The sequence below is a fragment of the Pimephales promelas genome, chromosome 2 (assembly GCF_988280905.1).
Source record: "Pimephales promelas chromosome 2, fPimPro1.hap1.1, whole genome shotgun sequence".
Taxonomy (NCBI): Eukaryota; Metazoa; Chordata; class Actinopteri; order Cypriniformes; family Leuciscidae; genus Pimephales; species Pimephales promelas.
In genome coordinates, this window is record NC_142770.1 from 43081421 (window position 1) to 43108924 (window position 27504).

Consider the following 27504-nt stretch of genomic DNA (forward strand, 5'->3'; position numbering starts at 1 on the left):
GTTTTTTGCCACACTTTTTCCTTCCCACAGACTTCCCACTGAGGTGCCTTGATACAGCACTCTGGGAACAGCCTATTTATTCAGAAATTTATTTCTGTGTCTTACCCTCTTGTTTGAGGGTGTCAATGATGGCCTTCTGGACAGCAGTCAGGTCGGCAGTCTTACCCATGATTGCGGTTTTGAGTAATGAAACAGGCTGGGAGTTTTTAAAAGCTTCAGGCATCTTTTGCAGGTGTTAGTTGATTAGTTGTAATTAGTTAGTTGATTGTGTTAGTAATTAGTTGATTCAGATGATTAGGTTAATAGCTCGTTTAGAGAACCTTTTCATGATATGCTAATTTTTTTGAGACAGGAATTTTGGGTTTTCATGAGCTGTAAGCCAAAATCATCAGTATTAAAACAATAAAAGACCTGAAATATTTCAGTTGTTGTGCAATGAATCTAAAATATTTGCAAGTTTAATTTTTATCATTACATTATGGAAAATAATTAACTTTATCACAAACACAATATGCTCATTTTTTGAGAAGGACCTGTATAAGTGTAATTGTTCCTTTTGCATGTGATGGAGTGATTCTTCTTTCTCAAAAATAACACAAAATAAACAAAGTAAAGATGAATTTGACTGACAGCATTATTATTGCATTATTATTTTTATTAAGATTTCTATAGTTATGATGATATATTGTTATTGTGTTATTTTGGCCATGATAATCATGTAGTGATAAATCTGATATAGTGTCAGTCCTGGTTCAGGTGAAACACACACCACTTCCTTCTTTTCAGCTGCACACACACATTTTGAGGAAATGCTCACGCTTTTACAAGGGTCTGTTTGCTCAAGCATTACAAGGCAAGTTGATTTACACCAAACATTTGTGCTGTAAAAACCCTCTTCACTGTATCCTGTATCCTGTCTGGTTTGTAGTTCGTCCGGTTTATTTAACTGTTGGTTTTACTGTGTTTTGTGGGATAATAATATAGTGAGATGTAAATGTTCCTCTTCAGGGAGACTCCTCATCGCTGTCTTCTACCGCCGGCAGGATCTGACGGTTCAAGCAGGAATCTGTCGCTGAACCACCGGATGGGGCTTACGCCAAACATATATTGTATACACTACATCATACATCTACATATTAATCCTTATTCACTCAGAGTTTTATGGTAGAGATGATCTTACCTCAGTGTATCCAGTTTACAGTGAGGATTCGTCAGTTCAGCAGAAAGCTGCTTTATTCCTGAATCTCCTAGTTTATTTTCAGACAGACCCAGTTCTCCCAGGTGTGAGGGGTTTGATCTCAGAGCTGAAGCCAGAGCAACACAACCTTCATCTGTGACTCCACAATCACACAACCTGTAGAGAATGACACACATATAGCCTATATCCAGAGATCGGAAGACCGCAGTTTCACGTGGAGCATTTTGAGATTTTTAGAGATTAGACACTCAATGAACATCAACACTTAATTATAAAGACCGGTCTCATATAGACGCCTGTCTCAAATACAAGCCGGTGCGGTTCGACGATTTGGGAAAATAAAAGCCTGGGCCATTATTTGAAGTTTTATAGTAAACCTTATTTTTATTGGCAGATTTCTATCTTTGTGTCCTTTGCTGCATCCCTAGAACCAGGGTTGTAACATAATGGGGGCTCGTCCGGGATCCGAACCTGGGACCTCTTGCATCTCAAGCAAGAATCATAACCCTAAACTAATGGGGGCTTGTCCAATTTGGTTTGTAAAAAGCATTTGTTTCTTTTGATATTTCGGGGACTGTTTTAGTTTATTCCCTGTGATTGAGATCATTTGGTGAGTATGGTTGCTTGGGTATTTTCGAATATATGCATGAGTTTTCCCGGTGAGGTGAGAGTTCCAGCTGGGTTGATTACTCAATCCTTCCATCGGTTCACTCTTTTGTTATTTTTCCTTTTTTGTTTTTGAGGTTATTCTGGGTGGAGACTTGTTCTCTTTCGGGGGTAAGCATTTCAGAACAACTGATGCTTTGTGGCATCGATTGATAAATTGGTTCACAGCTGCTGAGGTTTTGCTTTTAACCCTCTGGGGTCGACCATCATGCCGGCGTGATTGTCTCTCTTTTTTTCTTATCAGTGCAAAAAAGACTCAATTAACTCTGTCGATTTTTGTCATACAGTCAAGTGGTATACATCAATCAAAATTGTCTACTTTTATTTGTGTACACTAATAATAAAAACAAGATGTTGTTTTTTGTAAAATAAAGAAAATAAACATAATGCGCGTTCTCCCTTCTCTCTCAATTTGTAGTTCATTCTGAAACGCGACTTAAAATGACCTTTAACTCAGCAAATACTTGCCACACACACGTGAGTTGTCTTTACAAAGCTTTAAGTCTCCATTTTTAAATTATGTAAATCATACCAAAAACAAATATTCTCTGTTTAAGTAATCCGTTTTAAAGCAACGATATGTTCAGAAATTTAAATGATCCACGCGGAGGAACGCACAGCTTTTGCCGCCATCATCGCCTCTAAACAAAGAATAGCGACTCTGCTTTTTGTTGAGTTTGAACATTTTTAAGGTAAGACACATAATAATAATAATAATACGTATCTTATGGTTGTATATAGCCTACTTTACATTGTAGCTAGTAGTTAAACTGGTGCCAGACTAAAATGTTATGAAATGAGATTGGAGTTGTGAGATTGAGTTGTGAGAAAAGAGATTGTTTTTATCTTTGATATTAAACACAGCATGATATAAAGATGGCTTAGTTATTCTTCAATGGTGAACATTATAATGTTTAGACATGTATGTTTGAGGATATCTGCTGAAACGTAGATCTGTATAATGTGACAATAATGTTTAATAGTTTGGAGCGAATTCGGATCGGTTCAGTAAATGTTCTCTGCATGCGCTGAGTTTGAGTCACTCGTGCTGTGGGTTTGAAAAGCAAAACATGCCAAACATAATAGGCATAGGTTCCCTCCAATCTCATTTCATAACGAACTGAAACATTTGAAGTAACATGCTGTATGATAAGCCATATATTTTTGTCTAGTGTAGTGTTACTAAAGTGTTAATTTTTAATGATATATAGGCTGTCTGCTATTTATGTTATTATTTTATGCAGCCCTATACATAGGCTATAACAATGCACAACAAACTTGGTGTTCATATACAGGGTGCGATTTGTGAAAAAAACAGAGGGGGGGATGTTTTGAAAAAAAAAATTCATAAAAATAAATCATGAGAACATGAACTTCATCACTGGATTTGCAGGAAAAAAATTCTTAACTCATGAAGTATCCTAACACAAAATTTATACTCTAATAGCTTCCCACACATATATGAACTGTGATCATGCACAACGAAAAAACATGGAATAATTAAATCAATAGATTAATAGGGTAGAGGCTAATTTATATTAGCCTCTCCTGAACCACAGATTGATTGCAAAGTTAAACCATAATAGAAACAGTTTTACTGCTTCTGTTGAGTTAAAGTTATAATGTTCAAAGTGAACCATCCCTTTAAAAAAATGACATAATCAGGCCGTATAGAATGCAACATGTTATTATTAGCCAAACTTTCAAATAGACAGAAAAACATGAACGTCCGATTGGCGTCAAACAACACCAATTGTTTTTTACTATGGTTTCACACACATTCAAACGCTAAAATCTGTTGTTTCTGAACTCAAGCTGAGCACTCATGGCCTGCTATCAGAGTCATAGACGATGCACTGCGCGAGTTGCGCAATCTTCACTCGGAGGCGCGTTTCAAATCTATCGCTGTTGCAGAGACTCATTCAAGTGAAATTGCAAATAAAATGCACACAAACGTGTCCCTGCTTGATATTGGCTGTAACTACTGATGAACATAGGCTATTCAGTTTTGATGAGAGAAAAACCTGTAGCATACGAGTGCGCGGATTAGAACTGCTGATCTATATACTGAAATGCTAATGCTCCTGATTCACCGTCGTCCATCGCGTCTGGCCTCTGATATAGATTGTAGGGCTAGCCTGGGCCTGGCCATATCTGAAAAGTCTCACTCAATTATTCGTTGTTTAGCTCTATATTACAGCCGTTTTAGGCTTGTGCTTTATTTGAAATGCAATATGCGATGTTGTTTAACCCTTCGGGGTCGCCAATCACGCCGGCGTGATCAAGTGACATGTCCAGTTTAAGACGAAGCATAAAAACAAAGTCACGTTGAGCGCTGCCGTCCACTTCTGTCGAAAGTGCTGACTTGAAATTTTATTTTACTTTTTGTTTTGTGTTGATAGACGAAGTAAAAACGGAGATATGACCATTTAAACTTTATATAAAAAAAATCTACGCGTATATTGACGCGTTCGTGAAAGAACACAAGATGGGATGTGACATATGTTGCATTTATTCTAATAACTTTGTCGGTTTTTGTCATAAAACAAAACGGAGAAAAATGTGTGAATCTGCTGACTCTGATCTTCAGGCTGCACATTTCACGGAATGAAGGAGGAGCCAACTGAGCAAAGAAGACGCGAAATTGAAACTGAAAGGCAGGAGATTTACGGAGCAGACAAAGAGAGAAATATGTAATATATATATACATAGAGAGAAATTATTGCTAGTTTGAGTAGATTGAGAGTAGTTTAGGTAGTTTAGGAGTAGTGTAGATAGTTTAGGAGTAGTTTAGGTAGTTTAGGAGTAGATTAGATAAACTGTTTTGAGGAGTGGCACAGATAAAAAACAACAACAAATAAACACACCTGATATTTGTTGTAAATAGTTCAATGTATGGTTTGATTTTGTGTTCATTTTACCTTAGGTGTGGTATATTTGCACTATTGAGGAACCCCTCTTACTCAAGGAATGAAAGCCCTGTAATGTAGCTAGCTGTGTAATTGTACATGAAGTGTTTTGTAGTTTCTAAGCAAAAAAGAAAAGAAAAAACGCCTATTGCCACACCTGCTTTTTGCTCTATATGGTTTCATTTTATCTCAATTTTACCTTTTTTTGTTGTATTTGCAATATTTGGGAACCCTCATACTCTGGGAATGCAAGGCCTTTGTATATGTGTGTGCACAATTTTTTTTTAAAAAAGTGGCAAAGCTAAAATGAAAAAAAAAAGCCCATGGCTACACTCGCTTTTTTTGTAAATCATATTTTTTTTGTATATAGCTTGATTATATCTGAATTTTACCTGTATATTTTGACATTTACAACTTGTGTTTACATTTTAAACCTTTTAAAATGCTTAATTGAGCATGTTTGTGTTTTTTGTAGTAGAAAAGCTATAATATTTCTATTAGGGCTGAACGATTATGGAAAATAATCTAATTGCGATTTTTTTAACCAATATTGCGATTGCGATTTAATATGCGATTTAAAAAAAAAAGTTTTTTACCTTCTGTATTAGTGGACAAAGACAAGCAATAAATCATTGTACAGTAGGGATGGGAATCTTTAGGTAGCTCATGATCTGATATACTTTTTTTCTTATTAATTAATCTTAATAACACTTAAAATATGTATTTAATTACATGTGTAAAAACACATACTTTAAAAAATAAATATATAAAAAAACATTTAATTAAACCAATTACATGTTAAGAATTTTAAATAGGCTTTATAAAATAATATAGCTTCAAAATATGAAAGCTAGTAAATAAAGAGAAACAAAAAAAACATTACAAGCAATAAAGAAAGAGTGGTCTCAGTATTTAAAAGTAGGCTGTCTGAATGTTTTTCATTCAAGAGCTGGAGTGATTTCCCCCTCAGTTTAGATACGATAAGCTGCATTCACACTAATGCACATATCTCTTTTGAAATTGTAAATGTGGTTTGTCCTGTTGGTTTAAGAACTGACCGTGTTTACATTAATTTCGCGTCATGAAAGCATTTTGACATGCACGTTTATGCACATAACCAATGAGTCACTCACGACTGCATGCACGAGTGCTCTTCACAAAGCACGCATTAGTATTTTAAAATGAAAGCAGCCTTCTCAGTGATTTTCATAGTTTTAATATATAAGCCAACTGCATTCCAAAAGACATAAATAATGCCTCTGTGAAGCATTTGTAAGGAAAATCCCAGCGGAAGAGAACGCGCACTGCAAGAGTAACGTTATTAACATCAAGCAAAGCTTCAAAACCTGTTCAATGAAGCCCGCGAATATCCTTGTAATTCGGTTCAACGCCAAACTATATGAAATAACGTTACTATGTTTCGGAAGGTTCTAGCGGTGTCGTGTGTGTGTGAGTGAGGAAGAGAGAGAGAGCGAGAGAGAGAAAAAAATAGAAGCAAGCAGAACACGGTTCGCTTCTAAAGCACGCGCAGCGTCATCACGCATCTGTGTTTAAAAACTAAGCTCAGACTCGATTCTGAAATTCTCTGAATCGATCCAGGATTGTTGGGTAGAAAATAAATAACACAATATCACATACATTAAAAACAAACTGTTATTTTCTGAACGCCAGACCGCGTAGCGTGGCAAGTTGATGCTTGATCTTGCAGACTGCTTTTCTCTCGCGTGTCACGTGACCAGTGTATTTGCAGCACTTGCGATTACAAAATCGCGTTTCATCATATCGCGATTTTATCGCAAATGCAATTAAGCGTTCAGCCCTGCAGATGTGTGTGTGTGTGTGCAGATGTGTGTGTGTATATGGAGCTAGAATTGTGTCTATTACATGCGAGAAAATAAATGATCTGAGAGGGAAAAAAAGTTGAGAAAAAGTTCATACCAATAGCAAAAAATAATAATATTTGAGACTAAAAACGTTTTGAGAGTAAGTATTCTATATCTCATAGAACATAAAAAAATATAAATTTGACATTTTTAAAATTATTTCTGAGAAAAAAAATCTTAAAATACTTTGAAAAAAACCCCCTCAAATATATATTTTTTACTATCAGTGTGAAAACTTTTTCTCTTAAAAAAAAGTGTTTCTCTCAAAATGCTTTTCTTTGCTCTCAATGCAATTTCTTGCTCTTGGTTTTGCCACTGTGTTTTGTAGTGAGATGTAAATGTTCCTCTTCAGGGAGACTCCTCACCGCTGTCTTCTACCGCCGGCAGGATCTGATGGTTCAAGCAGGAATCTGTCGCTGAACCACCGGATGGGGCTTACGCCAAAGATATATTATATACACTATCTACATATTAATCCTTATTCACTCAGAGTCTTTATGGTAGAGATGATCTTACCCCAGTGTCACCAGTTTAAAGTGAGGATTCGCCAGTAGATCAGAAAGCTGCTTCACTCCTGAGTCTCCTAGTTTATTCAATGACAGATCCAGTTCTCTCAGGTGTGAGGGGTTTGATCTCAGAGCTGAAGCCAGAGCAACACAACCTTCATCTGTGACTCCACAATCCCTCAACCTGTAGAGAACAATGACACACATTAAGCCTATATCCAGAGATGAACACACCTAAACTATAAATAACCAGTGTTGTGCCTGAACTCGTATATATTTTGGGCGAATGTGAACTGAACATACTGTATTATTGCCTGATGAATGTTACTGTGAACGCGTTTAGTTTGGTGTGTGAAAGCACGCAATTTAAATTCTCAATTTAAATTCTTTCAATAGGGTGCCAGATTTCTATACAGCCTTCCAAGCGAAAACCCGGCTAAAACACATATAAACCGGCCTTAATATGTAGCGAAAAAACACCCAATCTGGCAAAATCAGCCAAAAGTGTCGCACCGCGGCCGCGGTCGACAAAGCAGCGAGCGAGGAGGAGTCTTATGATCATTTAAACAGATTTGATGAGGTCGGTGAGGATGGGAAAAATCTTACATTTCTGTGCAAACTTCGTCCGTCGATAAAATAATTGTTGTCTGTGGTTATAAATGGGCTGTGGCAAAAATAATAATAAAAAAGGTCGCAACATATGAAAAAAAAGAACTATGAATTAACTAATTCATTTTTTTAAGTGTGAACTATTAACTGAAACCAGTTCATTTTAAAATGTATGAACTGAACTTTGAACTAGTTCATGTAGAAAGTGAACTTTCCCCACACTGTAATTAACATAATGCTGTCAATATTAAATGCATACAAATACTCATTAGTTCAAGTTAAATTACATCAATTAGGATTAGAGGTTTCAATATACCATTTGTCAAGTCAAGTCACATTTATTTATATAGCGCTTTTCACAATACAGATTGTATCAAAGCAGCTTCACACTGATAACATGAAAGTAGCACAACACAGGATCAACAACATTGCTAAACACTAAATAATCCCAACTGAGCAAGCTCAAAGCAAGCCAAAAGCAAGGCGACAGTGGCAAGGAACCAAAACTCCATCAGATTGGTTGGAGAAAAAACCTTGTACAGTATAAAAGTCATTATTTCTAAAGAAAATCCCCATAAAACCTAATGGTGTGTGTATGTCTGATATTAATAATAATAAAATAATAACAAAATGACATTTTATTCATAATGCGCTTTTCTTAAATCCAAAGTGCAACATAAAAAAATAAAAAATAAATAAAAAATGGCAATGCAACAATCAGAGAAAAAAAAGCCTGAAATAAATGGGTCTTAGGCTACGTTCACACTGCATGCTGAAACGACCTAATTCAGATTTTTTTTGCCCCTATGCGACCTGTATCTGATTTTTTCATGACAGTCTGAACGACACAGATCCGATCTTTTCAAATGCGACCCAGGCCACTTGGGTATGTGGTCTAAATCCGATATGTATCCGATCTTTTGAAATGCGACTTCAATCTGAACGGCCAAGTCACATATATCCGACCCGCACGTCATTGCACTTACCTGTAGCTAGCCAATACACGCTAACTCCAATGCGTTTCCTCACTGTTATGGGCCACTGCAGACGTGTCTCTTCCGCAGTGTTGTGCCTGAACGCGTTCATATACTGTATTACTGCCTGATGAACATTACTGTGAACACGTTCATTCTGGTGTCTGTGAACGTGCGCTCTCTCAGTTTAACTTTGTACAGTAGGGTGCCAGATTGATTTTTATAGAGCCTTCCAGGCGAAAACCTGGCTAAAACACATGTAAACATGCCTTAAAATGTAGCGAAAAAACACCCAATCTGGCAACACCAGCCACCAGTGCCGCGCCGAGGACGCGCACTATCAATTAAACGGGGTTAATGACGAGCCTCGGTGAGGATCGGAAAACATTTATGTGCAAACTTTGCCCGTCGTTAAATAATTGTTGTCTGTGTTTGTATGTGGGCTGTGGCAATAATAATAATAATAATAAAACAAAAGCTCGCAATATATGGGAAAAAAGGACTATTCCGCAAAAAACAAGTGACGTCGTTGACCGTTGATTACTCTTCTGCGCATGCGGGTCACTTCTGGGTCATTTCACGTTCACACAGGAGATCACAAAAGGTCGCATTTAATTGGAAATGTGAACGGCCTTGCAAAAAAATCTAATTTTAAAATTGAGCATTAAGCCCTGCAGTGTGAACGTAGCCTTAATCAGCTTTTTAAAGTGTTCCAGTGTTGGTGCATTTTTGATGGTAGGAGGTGTAATGATAGTGGTTGGTTTTATGGAGTAGTGGTAAAGTGGTATTAAAGTGGTATAAAGTGGAGTAGTGGTATTTGTAGTGGTGCAAAAGGATTTTCAAGCTATCTTGGGTTTGTCTGCTTGTGAGAGGCTGCATCCGGTGAAAAGAGTGCTGATGGTAGAAGAATCAAAAGTGTCTGAACCCGAGTACGATTCAATCTTAACGGAGTATGGGGATGTATTTAAAGGCTTAGGCTGTATGTCACGGGAGCACACCATTCAGATTGATGAAACTGTATCTCCAGTTATACATCCATGTCGAAAGGTACCATTTGCACTTCAGAGACAGTTAAAAGAAGAGCTGGATAAAATGGAGAGGTTAGGAGTGATACAGAAAATTAATCAGCCCACAGATTGGGTTAGTTCATTGGTGATTGTGGACAAAAAGAATGGAAAACTTCGGGTTTGTCTTGATCCTAGAGATTTGAACAGAGCAATTAAGAGAGAACATTTCAAGCTTCGTACACGTGAAGAGATTATGGCCCAGTTTGCAAATGCCAAACATTTCAGCAAGCTAGATGCATCATCAGGATTTTGGCAGTTAAAACTGGATGCTGCCAGCTCAAAACTGTGTATATTTAATACACCATATGGAAGATATTGTTTCTTAAGGCTTCCTTTCGGAATTGCTTCGCTCCTGAGGTGTATCATAAAACAGTGCACATGATTTATGAACATATGGAAGGAGTTTATACATCGATGGATGATATAATTGTGTGGGGAGCGTCGAAAGAAGAACATCATGCAAGGTTAAGAAAGGTTTTGGAGGCAACCAGGCATGCAAATTTAAAGTTGAACAGAGAAAAGTGCCAATTGGGAGTAACTGAATTAACATTTTTGGGTGACATCATTAATAGTGCTGGAGTGCGACCAGATCCCCTGAAGATTTCTTCTATTGAACATATGCAAAGACCGCAAAGTGTAAAGGCCGTTACATAGTCAACGCATCGGTACGCATACGCGTCCGCAAGGCTATGTATCGCTACGCTTTGGCTGCCATTATGCGTCGATGCGTAGCCAAATGTGTCGTCCTAGTTTTTGATACGCGACGCACTGATGCGCGCAATACTATGCGTATCGGTGGGGGCGACATTGCAAGAATTGTACATTAATTCAAATATATCATGTTAACAGAAGAAGAAGGTTTGAATACAATGGCGGGCGAGGAAGAAAAATTATACAAGCTTATACGCGTTCATCCGCATTTATACGACAGTTCATCACAATTAGTACACTCAAATAAAATTGCGTTGGAAAATGCCTGGAGAGAGGTTGCAATCGCGATGGGAAAGACGGGTGAAAATGGACTGGAAAAGTGCCCGTGACAAATTTACCAGCCTGGTTATATGAATTAATGGTTTATGGATATGAATTAATGAATTAAAATACCAAATTAGTTAAAATGTGTAATGGTTTTTACAAAGTTAAATAATACCAAATTATAAAAAATGTGTAATGGTTTTCACATAATACCAAATAAGTTAAAATGTGTAAAGTGTTAAATAATAATAAAAAACTCATGCTTCAAATCAAACTTTTATCAATTTATTTGTCAGTGCCACCCAATCGTAGCACACTGTACTGGTGGGGAAACACGCCAGCATCTGATAAAAAGTAATCAGCCAGCTGCTCCCTTACAAGTGCCGCTCTCCGGGAGGGTCTGCTGCTGCCGTCCGAAAACCGTGGTCCGTCGACCATGTTCTGGTCCCCCACAACGTGCTGCCTCCACTCTCCAGGCTGGACCTCTCCGGTGTCAGACTTCGCATCCACAAAGGCGGCGGGCATGTATCTGGTACGTTCAGTGGATGCCAGAAAGTTGTGGAGAGCCACGCATGCCTTCACGAGCTTCACCGCTTTTTCAGGTTTGCAGTGAAAAATCTACTACCCCCTGTTGCGTGACCGGTGTATTGCATTTAACGCATCGCCCGTGACGCTTGCGTCTGCTTTTACACTATGAAAGGGAGCGCGTCGCTCGCGTCACTCGCGTCACTCGCGTTGCTTGCTCGCGTTGACTATGTAACGGCCCTAAAAGATGTCCAGAGATTCATGGTTATGTTGAACTATATGAGTAAATTCATACATAATTTGTCTGAGAAGATAGCTCCATTAAGATGGCTAACTGAGAAAAAGAATGAATGGGAATGGAACCATGAACAGGAAGCTGCATGGCAATATTTGAAACTGATTTTAACTAGAGAGGCAATTTTGAAATTTTATTTTTTTTTTTTTTTTTTTTTTTTTTTTATTTAACAGTCAGACATACATACAAACAAACCAACATAGTGCAGTAGTGAGCAATCTTGTAAATCCATAATTCCAGCAGTGGCAAGAGTGATTAAGTGTTTGATCTAAGTGTGTAAGTGAGCGTGTATGAGCGTGGGTATGTGTATGCGTGTGTACACAAAGTAACCATTTATTATTTATTACCATTGTCATTACCATCACTCCCCACTACCACCATACTGCCCATATTGTTTTTGTAGATTTTTATTTCCATCCTTCCTCCTATGTAACGATTGCCATTGTCAATCCTGTACAAAATATGATAATATAATAATATAATATAATAATATAATATAAGACAATATAAGACAACCTTCCCCCACATCTCATCAGTCCCTATCTTTTCTATATTTTTCTTTTTTTTTGTGTGTGTGTGTGTTATGTGCAATGTCTAAAGTGCATTAAAAGAGGGAGTACAGTGCGAGAATGTCTCAAATTGGGCCAGAGATGCTGTCCCGTTGAAACTACTTCTCGCCTGTCTTGCCTGCCTTGGTGTTTGCGATGTTTATCCAAATATACTTATTCTTTTTTTTTTTTCTTTTTTTTTTTTTTTTTCTATGTTGTGGTGCATTAAAAACCCATGAAGAGATAAGGGGGAAGTTATTGCATTAGTGATGACAATGACGCTTAATTCTAGTTCTACATTCTAATTCTACAGCATTGACAATGGCAATATTGATGATGATAATAATAATAATAATAGTAATAATAATAATAATAATAATAATAATGAATGACAATGATGATGGCAGTGGTGATCACAACGGTGAGAGCAAAAGACAGCAACAACAGCAATTACAATGAAACAACAAAAAATTAAATAAAAGTGAAAATAGTAATCATAACAGTGACAGTAAAGATAGCAATAACAATGATGACAAAAACAAGTTCGAACAACTAAAATGCACAAATATTCGTGGGTTGGTTATAGTCTGAGTTAAGAACAGAGAAGGGATTCATAGCTGTAAGAGGTCAGAAAGTGTTGGACGGTAGAGGTCAGTTTCCGATGTGTAATTATGAAGGGGAGATGCGAGTTCCATTGCAATGAAGTCTGTAATAAGATTTTTCCAAATGTTAATGTGTAATTTATTTCTGGTTTTCCAGTTCATGAGGATAGTTTTCTTGGCGATGGTTAGCGCTATGAGGAGTATTTTAGAGTTTATAGTTTTATCAGTGATTATTGTAAGGTCCCCCAGCAAGCAAAGGGAAGAAGACAATGGGATGTGGCAGCCAACTATAGTGGATAGTGATTGTGTGACCTCTTCCCAAAAGTGTTTGATTGGAGTGCAGTGCCAGGTTGCACATTTTGAAATTTTATGACCCCAATCGTTCTATTAAAATTTCAGCTGATGCTTCACAGTCAGGATTGGGAGCAGTACTTCTCCAGGAGCATGACGGAACCTGGCAACCAGTTGCATATGCCTCACGCTCAATGACTGATGCGGAGTGTAGGTACGCTCAAATTGAAAAAGAGCTGCTTAGTATTACTTTTGCTTGTGAGAGATTTCATCAATTTGTGGCAGGACAGCCTGTTGATGTTGAAACTGATCATAAACTGTTAATTGCACTGTTCAAAAAAATCTCTAAATGATTGTCCCATGAGAATCCAAAGAATGATGATCAGATTGCAATGTTATGCATTAACTGTGTTTTATACACCAGGTAAATTAATGTTTGTGGCAGACACCTTGTCCAGAGCCGTAGATCCAACCACACCGTCGAGTGGAAAGCTGACTGAGGACATTCAAGTATATGTAAACATGATCGTTGAAGCTTTACCTGTTGCTGATTCCAAAATGAAACTGATCTGTCAAGAGACAGAACAAGATCAGACACTCACTTCGGTGAGATACTTTGTCATGAATGGTTGGCCAGATGTGAAGCAAAATTGTGTTACAGAAGTTCATGAATTTTGGAACTGCAGTTCTGAATTGTCTGTCTGTAATGGAATTCTGTATAAAGGAAATAAAATAGTGATTCCAAGAAATCTGAGACGTGAGATGTTGAACAAAATCCATGAAGGCCATCTGGGAATTGAGAAATGTAAAAAAAGAGCTTGTGAAGTCATGTATTGGCCTGGAATTAATCAGGACATCACAATAGAAGTGTCCAAGTGTCAGACATGTGCTAGATATCAATCCAATAATCCAAGAGAACCATTAATGTCGCATCCGGTACCTGAAAGACCATACCAAAAAATAGGTGTGGACCTGTTTACATGTCTGGGGAAAAATTACCTCTTGGTTACGGACTATTGTTCATGTTATCCAGAAGTATGTGCTTTAGCACCACCACGGCAGAAAAAGTTATTTCATGCATGCAATCAATCTTTGCTAGACATGGAGTACCGATGGAAGTTTTTATAGATAACGGTCCTCAATTTGTTAACGCTAGTTTCCAGAGCTTTTCAAAAGACTGGGACTTCAGACATACAACATCAAGACCATATTTTCCCCAGTCGAATGGACTTGTGGGAAAGTCAGTTGGAGTGGTGAAAAGGTTGATGCAGAAGGCAAGCGATGGTGGAAGTAGTTTACATGGGATTGCTTGCTTATCGTAGTACCCCTTTTGAGTTTGGAAACTCGCCGGCATATCTTTATATGGGACGACGTCTTCGTTCTAATTTACCTATCTCTGAGGATCTTCTAGTAACAGAAGGCAGCGAGAAAGTTAAAGAATTCAAAGAACAACAAAAGGCTAAGCAAAAGGTCTATTATGATAGAGGAACTCATCATTTGCCCGAACTTTGTGTCGGTGAGGAGGTCAGATTTAAAGACAAGACTAATACCAGGAATCAGAAAGGCATTGTACTTGAACAAACTCAACCCAGGTCCTATAATATTGAAACTTCAAGTGGTGTTATGTTAAGGAGGAATCATCAACATCATTTGAGAGATTTATCTGCTGTAGTAGGACTGAGATATCGTTGAGACGATCTGTTCGTGAACGGAAATGCCCTGAAAGACTTATTGAAACATGCTGAAAGATGAAGTAGTCCTGACAGACTGATTGTAAAAGACTGAGATCTTCAGATGGGTGTAATTGTTTGTCAAAATGTTTGTATTTTTTTTTCTCAAGTTTAACTGTTTATATTAGATGTAAATGTTTAAAAAAAAGAGGGGGGGGGGGTGTAATGATAGTGGTCGGTTTTATGGAGTAGTGGCAACCCTGTCTTGTATATTTATATGTTTGGCAACCCTGTCTAATACATGTTGGCGCATGTGCAGCAGGTGGCGAGAGACAATTAGCATTGTAGTGGCAGCACGTGACTATGAACGTATTAATAAATCTTAATGTATGCTCATCTATGGCTCAGGAGTCGGTGATTGATCATCCCAACTAAAACAGGAGGAAGCACATTCCATAGCTTGGGAGATTTGAATGAAAAGGCTCTTTCCCCCATGGTCTTAAGCTTACATTAAGGCTGATGAAGAAAAAGCAAATTAGAAGAACGGAGAGAACGTGATGGAGTATAAGGGCTAATAAGATCACAAAAGTACTCTGGAGCGATCCCATGTAGTCTTATATGTTAGTATAAGAATTTTGAAATCAATTCTCACATTTATGGGAAACCAGTGCAACTGTGAAAGCATCGGTGCTATGTGTTCATGAGGAGAAGTACGAGCGAGCATACGGGCAGCAGAGTTTTGAATGTATTGTAGCCTGCTCAGATATCTAGCTGGACGGCCAGAGAACAAGGCATTTCAATAATCTAACCTAGTTGTAATAAAGGCACGTATAAGCCTTTAACGTTTCTCAGGTGGTAAAAAGACACTTTATAGATGTTTTTATAGATGTGCTTTATAGATGTGCTTCAAATGTTAGCTGTGGATCAAAAATGACACCAAGATTCCTCACCTGTAAAGTTCAGACTAATCTGCTCTGCTTTACGAGTAGCCGCCACTGTACCAATCTGCATCAATTCAGTTTTGGAGCCGTTCAGCTTCAGGAAATTATTCTGCATCCATAAACTGATCTCTGCCAGACAACTATGCAATGCTATTAATGAGCAATGAACATCAGGACTAGTGGATGTAAATCTCCGTATCATCCGCATAGCAGTGATACCCAAGACCATATTTAATTATGATCTCCCCAAGTGGAAGCATGTAAATGTTAAATAAGTGTGTGTGTGTGTGTGTGTGTGTGTGTGTGTGTGTGTGTTTGTTTGTAAACATTTTAAAAGAACATCTGTGTGTGTGTGTTAGCACTGGGAGAAAAAAAAAAAAACGATTGACATAACCAATGCAATTTTCTGGTTCACAATTTTAAAATAGATTGTTATTTATTCCAGAATTGATATTGATTCAAAGTAAATTGCTTTATGTTTGTAATTGCTTATAGACAAGGTAGACAAAAGTTAGCCACTCTTGCTCCAACAGAGGATGAAACATGTTGTTATCTATGAGTGTTGTATTAAACCTCATATCGAGGTCATAAATTAAAATCATATGCCAACATTTTAAATCTGTGTTGGCGCTGCCGCTGACCCAGAGAGAGTTGTCATGAAACAGCTTAAATAGAAGTAATGGGATAAAAGTTTAAAGCTCAAATCTAAACACTGATGTCTAGCGATCAAAATAGAGGAAGTCAGATTTTGATAGAAACAATCGCAGTTCTTAAAAATCGCAATACATATCGTATCGGCACCCAAATATCGTGATAATATCGAATCAGGAGATAGGTGCATCGCCCCAGCCTTAGTGTGTGTGTGTGTGTGTGTGTGTGTGTGTGTGTGCGTGTACATGTGTGAGCTTAATGTTTTGTAAACATTGAGCGAATTGTGTAAAGCTATTGAAACTTTAGTGATTGAGAAGCACAGATAAATGAGCAATAAGGAACGGTACGTGCTTAATGATTTAAAGCACATTAGACACACAATGGCTTCTTGTGCCGCATGTCAGTGTGTCCCGCTTCCTGCCGTTTGATTGGACAAATACGCACACAATTACGTAATAAACACAAATCTTGCTTCTTGTGTGATCGCTCATTATTTGAATGACTTTTTACAACAGTTTGGATTTATGTATCATAAGGTGTTTTATCTACACCATCATATTACAGAAAACTGCTGCTGTAATTATGCATGTTATACATGCATAGTAAAGCGTACACTACAGTAAACAGTTTTAGGTCGTAATATTTTTAAGGTTTTTATAAGACTGCATGTATTTGATAAAAAAATTATATGATTTCCATTACACAAGAGTAGATGTTAAAACTTCATGCTGATTTATACTTGGCTTTCGCCAAGGTAAGCAAAACTAAGACGTAGCTTTACAGTAAACTATGCTTCTCCTTCCATTTACGCTTCTTTCCACATGGTGGTGTGACTCCTTTACTGTCCGGCGTTAACGGCTGCAGTGTACTTGCCGCATCAGCACACATGACAGCTGCAACTACAGTGTGGTCTGCCTAGTGGACCAACACGACAACCGTCTGGATTGAGCCGAGTAGGGGACATCTCTAGGGTCTTCAAGTGGGCACCTTCCATCCTCAGTGTTTCGTCAACTAGCCCACGACACCACAAGAGGGCTCGACAGTGACTCTGAGTCACCCCTCTCCGTCCCCCACTCAACTCAGCCCAGCTTATTGACCTCTACATTCCTCCTGCTGCTGAGACCTAACCACAATCTCACGCGACCCAACCATACGCGCCAACCCGTTTGACTAAGGCTTTCGAGCCCCACTGGTAGGGCTGGGCGATATGGCCTAAAAAAAAAATCTCTGATTTTTTCACAAAAAAATCCGTTTTACGATTTAAATCGATTTTTTTTCTGTCCCTACTTAAAAACAAATCTGCAGATGACAAAGGAATTGTTCAAAACAAGTTAACTTTTTTGTTTTGATATTCCCTTCTGTGATATTATCTGGATTAAAGTGCAGAAACAACAAGCCAAAAAGACAAGAGGGCAGACCCTGTCATTGTAAATAGTGTAAATGTAACATAACATGAAATGGGTGGACTGGGATTGTAAAAAATATATATATAATAAAAACAGCTTGCATCATAATAAGTTTATTGTGACTGTCAAATTATTTGGTAACTAAACAATTTTATTAGGTTTATTAACCATAAACACAATAGCCGCGTTTCCACTACCGGGCCAGGGCCGGGCCGTGCTAGTGCGTGCCAGGGCCAGTCGCGTTTCCACGGTCACTTCCGGGGCTTGATCGGGGCTTCCTCAGGGCCAATGGCCAGGATTTCTGGCCCGTCGAATACCTTGGGCCAGAGGGGGCCAGCTCGTGCTAGAGGCGTGCTCAAGGTAAAAGGCGGAGTTTATCGGTGTTATGGAACGTTATGATCTGAAGCAAGATGCACATAGGGGTGTCCATGTTTAACCGATTAACCGTTTAAAATTGCATAACATTTTAATTTGAACTGTAGGCCTATGCCAAATGCTGCGCAAAAATATATAGGCTATATATAGGCTACATATCGACAAATTTTCAGATATTTGTTTGATTTTTTGCCCCTTAATCATTTAAAATATTTGACAAATTAATATGAAAAAAATATATATTTTACTGGTTTTCTGAGGCCAAATTAGAACCTGGAAATGATATTTTCCCTGCAGTGCTGAATGAGAAGAGCCGTAACCACAGCCTACAGAAAGGGGATTATAAGTGATTTATAGGCTATAATAAATGTGTCTGATAATAAAATAATATAAAATAACGAGGCATTAATTGTTTATTAATAAACTATTGTTTTCTAAATGATTTTCGGCTAAAAACATATCTCTCTAATTAATTAGCTACATAATTACATAGTCAGAAGATATTGGCTTTCGATTCGAATTTGTTCGTTTTAAATTGGACATTTAAAGCTTTAATCTACAAGACTAAAGCTTTAAATGTCCAATTTAAAACGAACAAATTCGAATGCGGTGGCTGTTTCAGGTCTCGCGCTTCAGTTCACGGAGATCATGAAGCGCGCCTTGATTCATTGTTAAAGCACAACGTTTTCTTGTTATTGTGAGTTTACGCAAATAAATGTATTTGCAAATAATGTATTATTATTTTCTGTATGACCAGAAATGAAAGAGTATTTTAAGTTGTTTCCACTGAAAGAAATGCAATGAAACTGCAAGTGTTCACATGGGCGTCTCGCAGCCATCAGTGCGTGCTCCACACACACTGGTATGCGCTGATATGCGTCAAAAATATTGTGTTTATTTGTGCTCTGTTCCTTTTTTGGATAAAGGCGTCTTCTACATATGCAGCCTAATAAAATGTTACAATAATGATGATGATGGTTATTATTATTATTATTATTATTATTATTTGCAGACACGGAGTTTTTGTGAAATGGACGTTTTGCTTATTTTCAATTGGCAATTTCAGTTTGAAGGGTGATGGAAATGCGGCTTTAACTGCTCCGTACTTGCTGCGTTTTATTTCTATAAATTAATTTAGTTTCAAATGGGGTCCAATCAGTTATTAAAGGTGCTAAAAAGTTAACTCTGTATCTCGAGGTTGCGGCGCGCGCACTATGCACCGAGTATTAACCGATGGGCCTCGGTTAACGGTTAATGAATAACTTGAAAACGTGCCCGCAGCCTGTTATATCGCGCAAAAAATCGCTGCTTGAAATGGAGAATCGCCTGTACTGGTCTCGTGACACTATTGCAGCCACTACGGCAGGTGAGTTAATAATATGCTATCTTCCTAATTTAAAAAATAAATTAATTCATAATACCCGCTGAAATGGGTTGGGTTTTATGACGTTTTATCCAGAAAGGCGTGTTAGGGGTGGGGTCTGGGGCAGCGCTGTGGGGCTACTGGCCCGACAGTGGAAACGCAAGCCCGGTGCTTGAGGCCCGAGGCCACTAGCTCGTTGACTGCTTAATGATTTAAAGCACATTAGACACACAATGGCTTCTTGTGCCGCATGTCAGTGTGTCCCGCTTCCTGCCGTTTGATTGGACAAATACGCACACAATTACGTAATAAACACAAATCTTGCTTCTTGTGTGATCGCTCATTATTTGAATGACTTTTTACAACAGTTTGGATTTATGTATCATAAGGTGTTTTATCTACACCATCATATTACAGAAAACTGCTGCTGTAATTATGCATGTTATACATGCATAGTAAAGCGTACACTACAGTAAACAGTTTTAGGTCGTAATATTTTTAAGGTTTTTATAAGACTGCATGTATTTGATAAAAAAATTATATGATTTCCATTACACAAGAGTAGATGTTAAAACTTCATGCTGATTTATACTTGGCTTTCGCCAAGGTAAGCAAAACTAAGACGTAGCTTTACAGTAAACTATGCTTCTCCTTCCATTTACGCTTCTTTCCACATGGTGGTGTGACTCCTTTACTGTCCGGCGTTAACGGCTGCAGTGTACTTGCCGCATCAGCACACATGACAGCTGCAACTACAGTGTGGTCTGCCTAGTGGACCAACACGACAACCGTCTGGATTGAGCCGAGTAGGGGACATCTCTAGGGTCTTCAAGTGGGCACCTTCCATCCTCAGTGTTTCGTCAACTAGCCCACGACACCACAAGAGGGCTCGACAGTGACTCTGAGTCACCCCTCTCCGTCCCCCACTCAACTCAGCCCAGCTTATTGACCTCTACATTCCTCCTGCTGCTGAGACCTAACCACAATCTCACGCGACCCAACCATACGCGCCAACCCGTTTGACTAAGGCTTTCGAGCCCCACTGGTAGGGCTGGGCGATATGGCCTAAAAAAAAAATCTCTGATTTTTTCACAAAAAAATCCGTTTTACGATTTAAATCGATTTTTTTTCTGTCCCTACTTAAAAACAAATCTGCAGATGACAAAGGAATTGTTCAAAACAAGTTAACTTTTTTGTTTTGATATTCCCTTCTGTGATATTATCTGGATTAAAGTGCAGAAACAACAAGCCAAAAAGACAAGAGGGCAGACCCTGTCATTGTAAATAGTGTAAATGTAACATAACATGAAATGGGTGGACTGGGATTGTAAAAAATATATATATAATAAAAACAGCTTGCATCATAATAAGTTTATTGTGACTGTCAAATTATTTGGTAACTAAACAATTTTATTAGGTTTATTAACCATAAACACAATAGCCGCGTTTCCACTACCGGGCCAGGGCCGGGCCGTGCTAGTGCGTGCCAGGGCCAGTCGCGTTTCCACGGTCACTTCCGGGGCTTGATCGGGGCTTCCTCAGGGCCAATGGCCAGGATTTCTGGCCCGTCGAATACCTTGGGCCAGAGGGGGCCAGCTCGGGCTAGAGGCGTGCTCAAGGTAAAAGGCGGAGTTTATCGGTGTTATGGAACGTTATGATCTGAAGCAAGATGCACATGGGGTGTCCATGTTTAACCGATTAACCGTTTAAAATTGCATAACATTTTAATTTGAACTGTAGGCCTATGCCAAATGCTGCGCAAAAATATATAGGCTATATATAGGCTACATATCGACAAATTTTCAGATATTTGTTTGATTTTTTGCCCCTTAATCATTTAAAATATTTGACAAATTAATATGAAAAAAATATATATTTTACTGGTTTTCTGAGGCCAAATTAGAACCTGGAAATGATATTTTCCCTGCAGTGCTGAATGAGAAGAGCCGTAACCACAGCCTACAGAAAGGGGATTATAAGTGATTTATAGGCTATAATAAATGTGTCTGATAATAAAATAATATAAAATAACGAGGCATTAATTGTTTATTAATAAACTATTGTTTTCTAAATGATTTTCGGCTAAAAACATATCTCTCTAATTAATTAGCTACATAATTACATAGTCAGAAGATATTGGCTTTCGATTCGAATTTGTTCGTTTTAAATTGGACATTTAAAGCTTTAATCTACAAGACTAAAGCTTTAAATGTCCAATTTAAAACGAACAAATTCGAATGCGGTGGCTGTTTCAGGTCTCGCGCTTCAGTTCACGGAGATCATGAAGCGCGCCTTGATTCATTGTTAAAGCACAACGTTTTCTTGTTATTGTGAGTTTACGCAAATAAATGTATTTGCAAATAATGTATTATTATTTTCTGTATGACCAGAAATGAAAGAGTATTTTAAGTTGTTTCCACTGAAAGAAATGCAATGAAACTGCAAGTGTTCACATGGGCGTCTCGCAGCCATCAGTGCGTGCTCCACACACACTGGTATGCGCTGATATGCGTCAAAAATATTGTGTTTATTTGTGCTCTGTTCCTTTTTTGGATAAAGGCGTCTTCTACATATGCAGCCTAATAAAATGTTACAATAATGATGATGATGGTTATTATTATTATTATTATTATTATTATTTGCAGACACGGAGTTTTTGTGAAATGGACGTTTTGCTTATTTTCAATTGGCAATTTCAGTTTGAAGGGTGATGGAAATGCGGCTTTAACTGCTCCGTACTTGCTGCGTTTTATTTCTATAAATTAATTTAGTTTCAAATGGGGTCCAATCAGTTATTAAAGGTGCTAAAAAGTTAACTCTGTATCTCGAGGTTGCGGCGCGCACACTATGCACCGAGTATTAACCGATGGGCCTCGGTTAACGGTTAATGAATAACTTGAAAACGTGCCCGCAGCCTGTTATATCGCGCAAAAAATCGCTGCTTGAAATGGAGAATCGCCTGTACTGGTCTCGTGACACTATTGCAGCCACTACGGCAGGTGAGTTAATAATATGCTATCTTCCTAATTTAAAAAATAAATTAATTCATAATACCCGCTGAAATGGGTTGGGTTTTATGACGTTTTATCCAGAAAGGCGTGTTAGGGGTGGGGTCTGGGGCAGCGCTGTGGGGCTACTGGCCCGACAGTGGAAACGCAAGCCCGGTGCTTGAGGCCCGAGGCCACTAGCTCGGCTCGGCTCGCTGTTAGCTCTGGCCCAGCCCTAGCCCGGCAGTGGAAACGTGGCTAATGTTTACATGGTACAAAGACTGTATGCTACTGTTTTCATTATTGCTTAACACAAATTTCACAATTTCAAAGATTTGATTCTGATATTGATTCAATATCAATTCCTTTGGATAAACATTAGGTAGATACGTTAATGTGTTATGTTAATTGTTCTCCAAAAATAAATTACCTAATGCTGTAAACATACAGAGAGCCCTGTCAGCTGGTATTATTTAAGGTTAAAACTAACTCAAATTAAACAATGCGATTTTATAATAACAAACAACGTTATAATATTTTAATGATATAGGTCAAATATAGTAAATGTATAATATAGTTATCATATTTATCAAAATGCTCCTCTCTATAGCAATTATATTAAAGCTACCGTCGGCAACATTTTTTTGATCATATTCAGTGAAATCAACACTATAATCAGACAGAACAACATAAATAAAGTGGTTTTAGAAAAAAAACAGAGCTTCTAACTCCATTTGGAGCGTGTTATTTGTTTAGCAAAAATCCAGCGCTCCCTGTTCACTGTGTCAAATCAGCGCAGTATAAATGACGTTAGCAATTGCAATATATTGGTAGATTAGCCAGGGCAGCATACCTCCAAATAATCCATGGTGTTGATGAATGCTGATGAGACGATCACGTTCACAGAAAACCTGGTGCGTGCGGACTCGTGCGGACCTCTGTGGGAGGGTATTCGTTGATAGTGGGGGAGGGCCATATGAGTTGTAAACATTCAAAATGTTGCCAAAGTCCACTCAATCAGCCATAGTTGTCAATGGCAGCTTTAAGTCCAACTAACATGCGTCATTAAAAGGCATTCCTGAGTCTGAGGCATAGGGTCTGAGGTAAATGTAACGTTACGTGACGCATGTTGTTCTCCAACTTCTCCAGCTGTTTTATGGACATCTTTCCACGGTTGAAAAACACTGATCGATCGGTTTTATTTCAGTAAGTTAGCAGTAAAGAGTAACAGATGATCGGTTCACGTGCCACTTGAACTGAGATCTGTTAGTGATCTTTCACGTGATCACGTTACATTTACAAACGCCAAAACGGTGTTTATTGTTTGAATTTCGAAATAAAATTGACAATCTGAGAGCTGAGAATCTGTCTCATATCAATGACAACCTGCTCTGTCTGTTGGTGTCAGTGTCCTCTTGCTCTTTGCTTCGCGATGTTTCTCTCCATGAGAAAATGGATATGTGCGTGAGAGAGTGTAAAAAGTGACAATTGTGTCTCTCACAGTGAATTTGTCTCAGATTCAGCTTGTAAATGTTTTCGGTGGGTGTGTTTCTGCTGCCGCGGTCTTGTTCATTTGCCATGTTGTTTGTGTATCTCTATCATAGCAAGCGCTCAGCGCCGTCGGAACTACGGGAGCCCAGATGGCCGCGTCGGCGGTTGTTAAAGAGAAAACCGATTTTCATTCAAGAAAATCGGCGCAATTAGGCGCAAACTACAAATTCGAGTTAACCAATAAAACCGATTTATCGCCCAGCCCTACCCACTGGTGCGTTATAAAGCAGTTTCAGTGTCAAACGGTTCCGTAAGGCATACCACCTACCGCAAAACACAATATCTGGCCAACCACCGTCATTCAAACAATATACACAGGAACGTAATGACTGTAATTACAATGCAACCTATACAAACAGACTCTTCAAGAATTCTACGAAACTGTAGCTTGGCGGCCTGTACATGGTCAGCTAGAATCTTTCCGTCTCAACCACAGGCAGTTGCTGCTCCTTTCTGCTGCTTCAGATAAGTTCTTTACTGGGCGACGCAACTCTTGGCCACTGAATCCAACGTCTGGGTTGTAGAGTGTGCCACAAAACCTCGCCAACCCACTTCCACTGGATAAACCTGGACTCACCATTCTTGCTGCTCTGCCTCTGTGGCCAGATGAGCATACTGCAGTTTCTTCCTCTCATATGCCTCATCTACCGCATCCTCCCTAGGCACTGTTAGCTCTATCAGCTGAACAATGCATGCTGATCCAGACCACAAAACAATATCTGGTCGGAGGTTAGTAGCGGCAATCTCAGGTGGAAAAGTCCCCAGCAGCTTCCAGTTGTCCTGAGTGAGAATTGGTGTTAACACCTTTTCTTGGTGGTTGCTCGCCTGGGCGGAGGAATACTGTCTTCTGCGTGTAATGTTTTGCAGGCGGCAACTTATTGCCCATACTACGCTTGCCTTCCAATGCTAAAGCCAAACATTGCAGTACTTGGTCATGGCGCAAGTAAACCGACCTTGGCTAAGAGCCACCTTACATCCTGTCAGAATGCGCCTTAATGTGGCAGGTGATGAACACAAAGGACAAGAGGGATCCTCTCCTACCCAGAGGTTTAGGTTCTGCGGTGATGGGAGGACATCATATGTTGACCTAATAAGGAAACTGATCCTACTCTCTTCCATAGACCAAAGGTCTTGCCAGCCCAACTTGGGTTGTTCCACACTCTCCCATCTCATCCACTCTCCCTGCTTGGCCTGGAAAATGGCCTTTATACACCTCATCCTCTCCTTTTGCTTTCGCACCTTGTTGACTACCAGCTTCCTCCTTTGAGCTGGGCCTGCCTTGTGCCATTTAGGAGGAGCTAAACTAATCCCCAAACCCCCTCTTCCATGCTGTACCACAATATCCCCAATTTAAAGGGTAGCCTTTGCCTCTACTACAGATTTCTTTGCTGACCACTTCCTACCAGTTTAACACAAGGGCTGCCTCCCTTACACATTTGTCACATGTCTCTACTAGGGTCATTTCCAGCCTGACCTTGGCACACTTAAACTCCTCGGTTAAAGCAGAGACTGGCAGCTGCAATATTCCTTTACTATAAAGTCCCACTCTGCTGAAACTGCGTGGAACTCCCAACCATTTCCTAATGTATGAACTTATTAACGCTTCCAGCTTATCCACTGTTGTCAAAAAAACCTCGTACACAGTCAGTGGCCACAGCAACATCGGCAGTAGACCAAACTGAAAGCACCAGAGTTTTAGTTTGCCAGGTAGACCACAGCTGTTTATGCTCTTCAACCCTTCCACTGCTTGTCGTCCAACTTCTCCCACTCGAACTGTGCCCTTTAGATCCCCATCGTACCATCTCCCAAGACTCTTCACTGGCTTCTCAGAAACTGTTTGTATTGCCACAGCATTAATGAAGAAAGTTTTATCTACTACCTTTGCTTTAACTATCGAGATACTCCTTGATTCAGAGGGCTTAAATTGCATTTGTGCCCATTCAATATTATCTGTTAACTTCCCCAATAACCGATTAGTGCAGGCTACTGTTGTAGTCATGGTTGTCATGTCATCCATGAATGCTCTGATTGGTGGTAGTCGCATCCCAGAAGCCAAGCGCTCTCCTCCTACTACCCATCTTGATGCCCTAATGATTACTTCCATTGCCATGGTAAAAGCCAGAGAAGAAATTGTGCATCCTGCCATTATTCCAACCTCTAAGCGTTGCCATGCAGTGCTGATTTTTGGAGTTGAGAAACTAAATTGTAGGGATGAGCGAGTACAGCATTATCTGTATCTGTATCTGTATAACCATATGAATTATCTGTATCTGTATCTGTACTCGGACTGGGCGGGGCCTAAACCCGGAAGTGGGTCGGGTAGTCTTGAAATGGGCGGGGCTTTAACCGGTATGTTATTTTAAGCATGCAATTGATATGGGTTGATCAGAAATTGTTATATTTATTGCTGATAAGAAAACTATTTACATGACAGCATCAGCATTGAGCTTCAGATCAATGGTTTTGAACGAACAAGAGTTTTCATCTCAACTACGGCTGGGTGATATGGACCAAAAGTCATATCACGATATATATTTTTTCTGCAAAGTGAGAGCAAATGTTCAGTCAAAGCCAAATATGACATGTCACAAGTAGTTTTATTGAAACAAACATTTGCAAAATCAAATGAATAAATAATTAACAGGTTTCTTCACAGGGCTGCATGATGACAAAAATCTTAATTGCAGATTATTCCCTTGGAATTGTAATTGTGATTTATTAATTGGTTTATTTATTTTGTCAATACAACGTTGGTATGAGCCATTACATTCATTTAAAAAATATAAAAAAATAACACAAAGAAAAATAGGGGCATTAAGGGGTTAATATAGACATGACAGTTACCTTGGTGAATACACAATACTGTTAATGAAACATTGAAACTGCTCCTGGTGAATAGAATTAAAATCATACCTGCTTTGTTTTTATTTCGTGTTATTTACAACGTAACAGTGTTGCATGCTCGTAGTTTCTTTTGCACTTTATATACAGTGAGGCGATCCAGCGCGCGCCGCCGCATTTGCGCGTGCAATTGAGTGTGCGCTACGACTAACGTTACATTATAACGGCTGACAGGACAAAGTCCGTTTTGCTGAGGTGAAAGACTTTATTTCATGTTATAACATAACATGCTTTAATCAAGCACGCAAAGTGGAAAAGGAGTGACTGGGGCGCGGGGAGCAGTGCAGAGAGCTCTGGATCAGCACTCAGCAGCTTCCTTGGAGCAAGGTGTGCAGCGCAAACTCTAATTACATATCACATTTAAAATATATATATATATTCTTTATATTGATATATTGTTCAGCCCTAATTTCAACATTACTTTCTTTTTTTTCTTTTTTTTTTATCCGAGCACAGATATTGACTCGTATTACTCGAATAATATTTGTAATCGACAAAAGTGCTTTATCCGTACCGGATACTCGTTTCAGCCGAGTATCCGGCTCAACTCTACTAAATTGCAAATCCCCAAAGTAGGCTTTCACTTAATTTGTTATTGACATTGGCTGGAT

The 27504-nt window shown here is 38.8% G+C and overlaps 1 protein-coding gene across 2 annotated transcripts in view; it reads right to left on the minus strand.

The window, feature by feature from the left end:
- The window catches only part of LOC148997546 (NLR family CARD domain-containing protein 3-like), a 53911-nt gene that overhangs the window by 14521 nt on the left and 11886 nt on the right, over window positions 1-27504 (minus strand). For both annotated transcript variants that reach the window (XM_089122518.1, XM_089122523.1), the window contains exons 7-8: window positions 7173-7346; window positions 1181-1354 (exon numbers count right to left, since the gene is read on the minus strand). In XM_089122518.1, the coding sequence (XP_088978644.1) occupies window positions 1181-1354; window positions 7173-7346 (348 nt within the window). The remainder of the gene's footprint in view (window positions 1-1180; window positions 1355-7172; window positions 7347-27504) is intronic.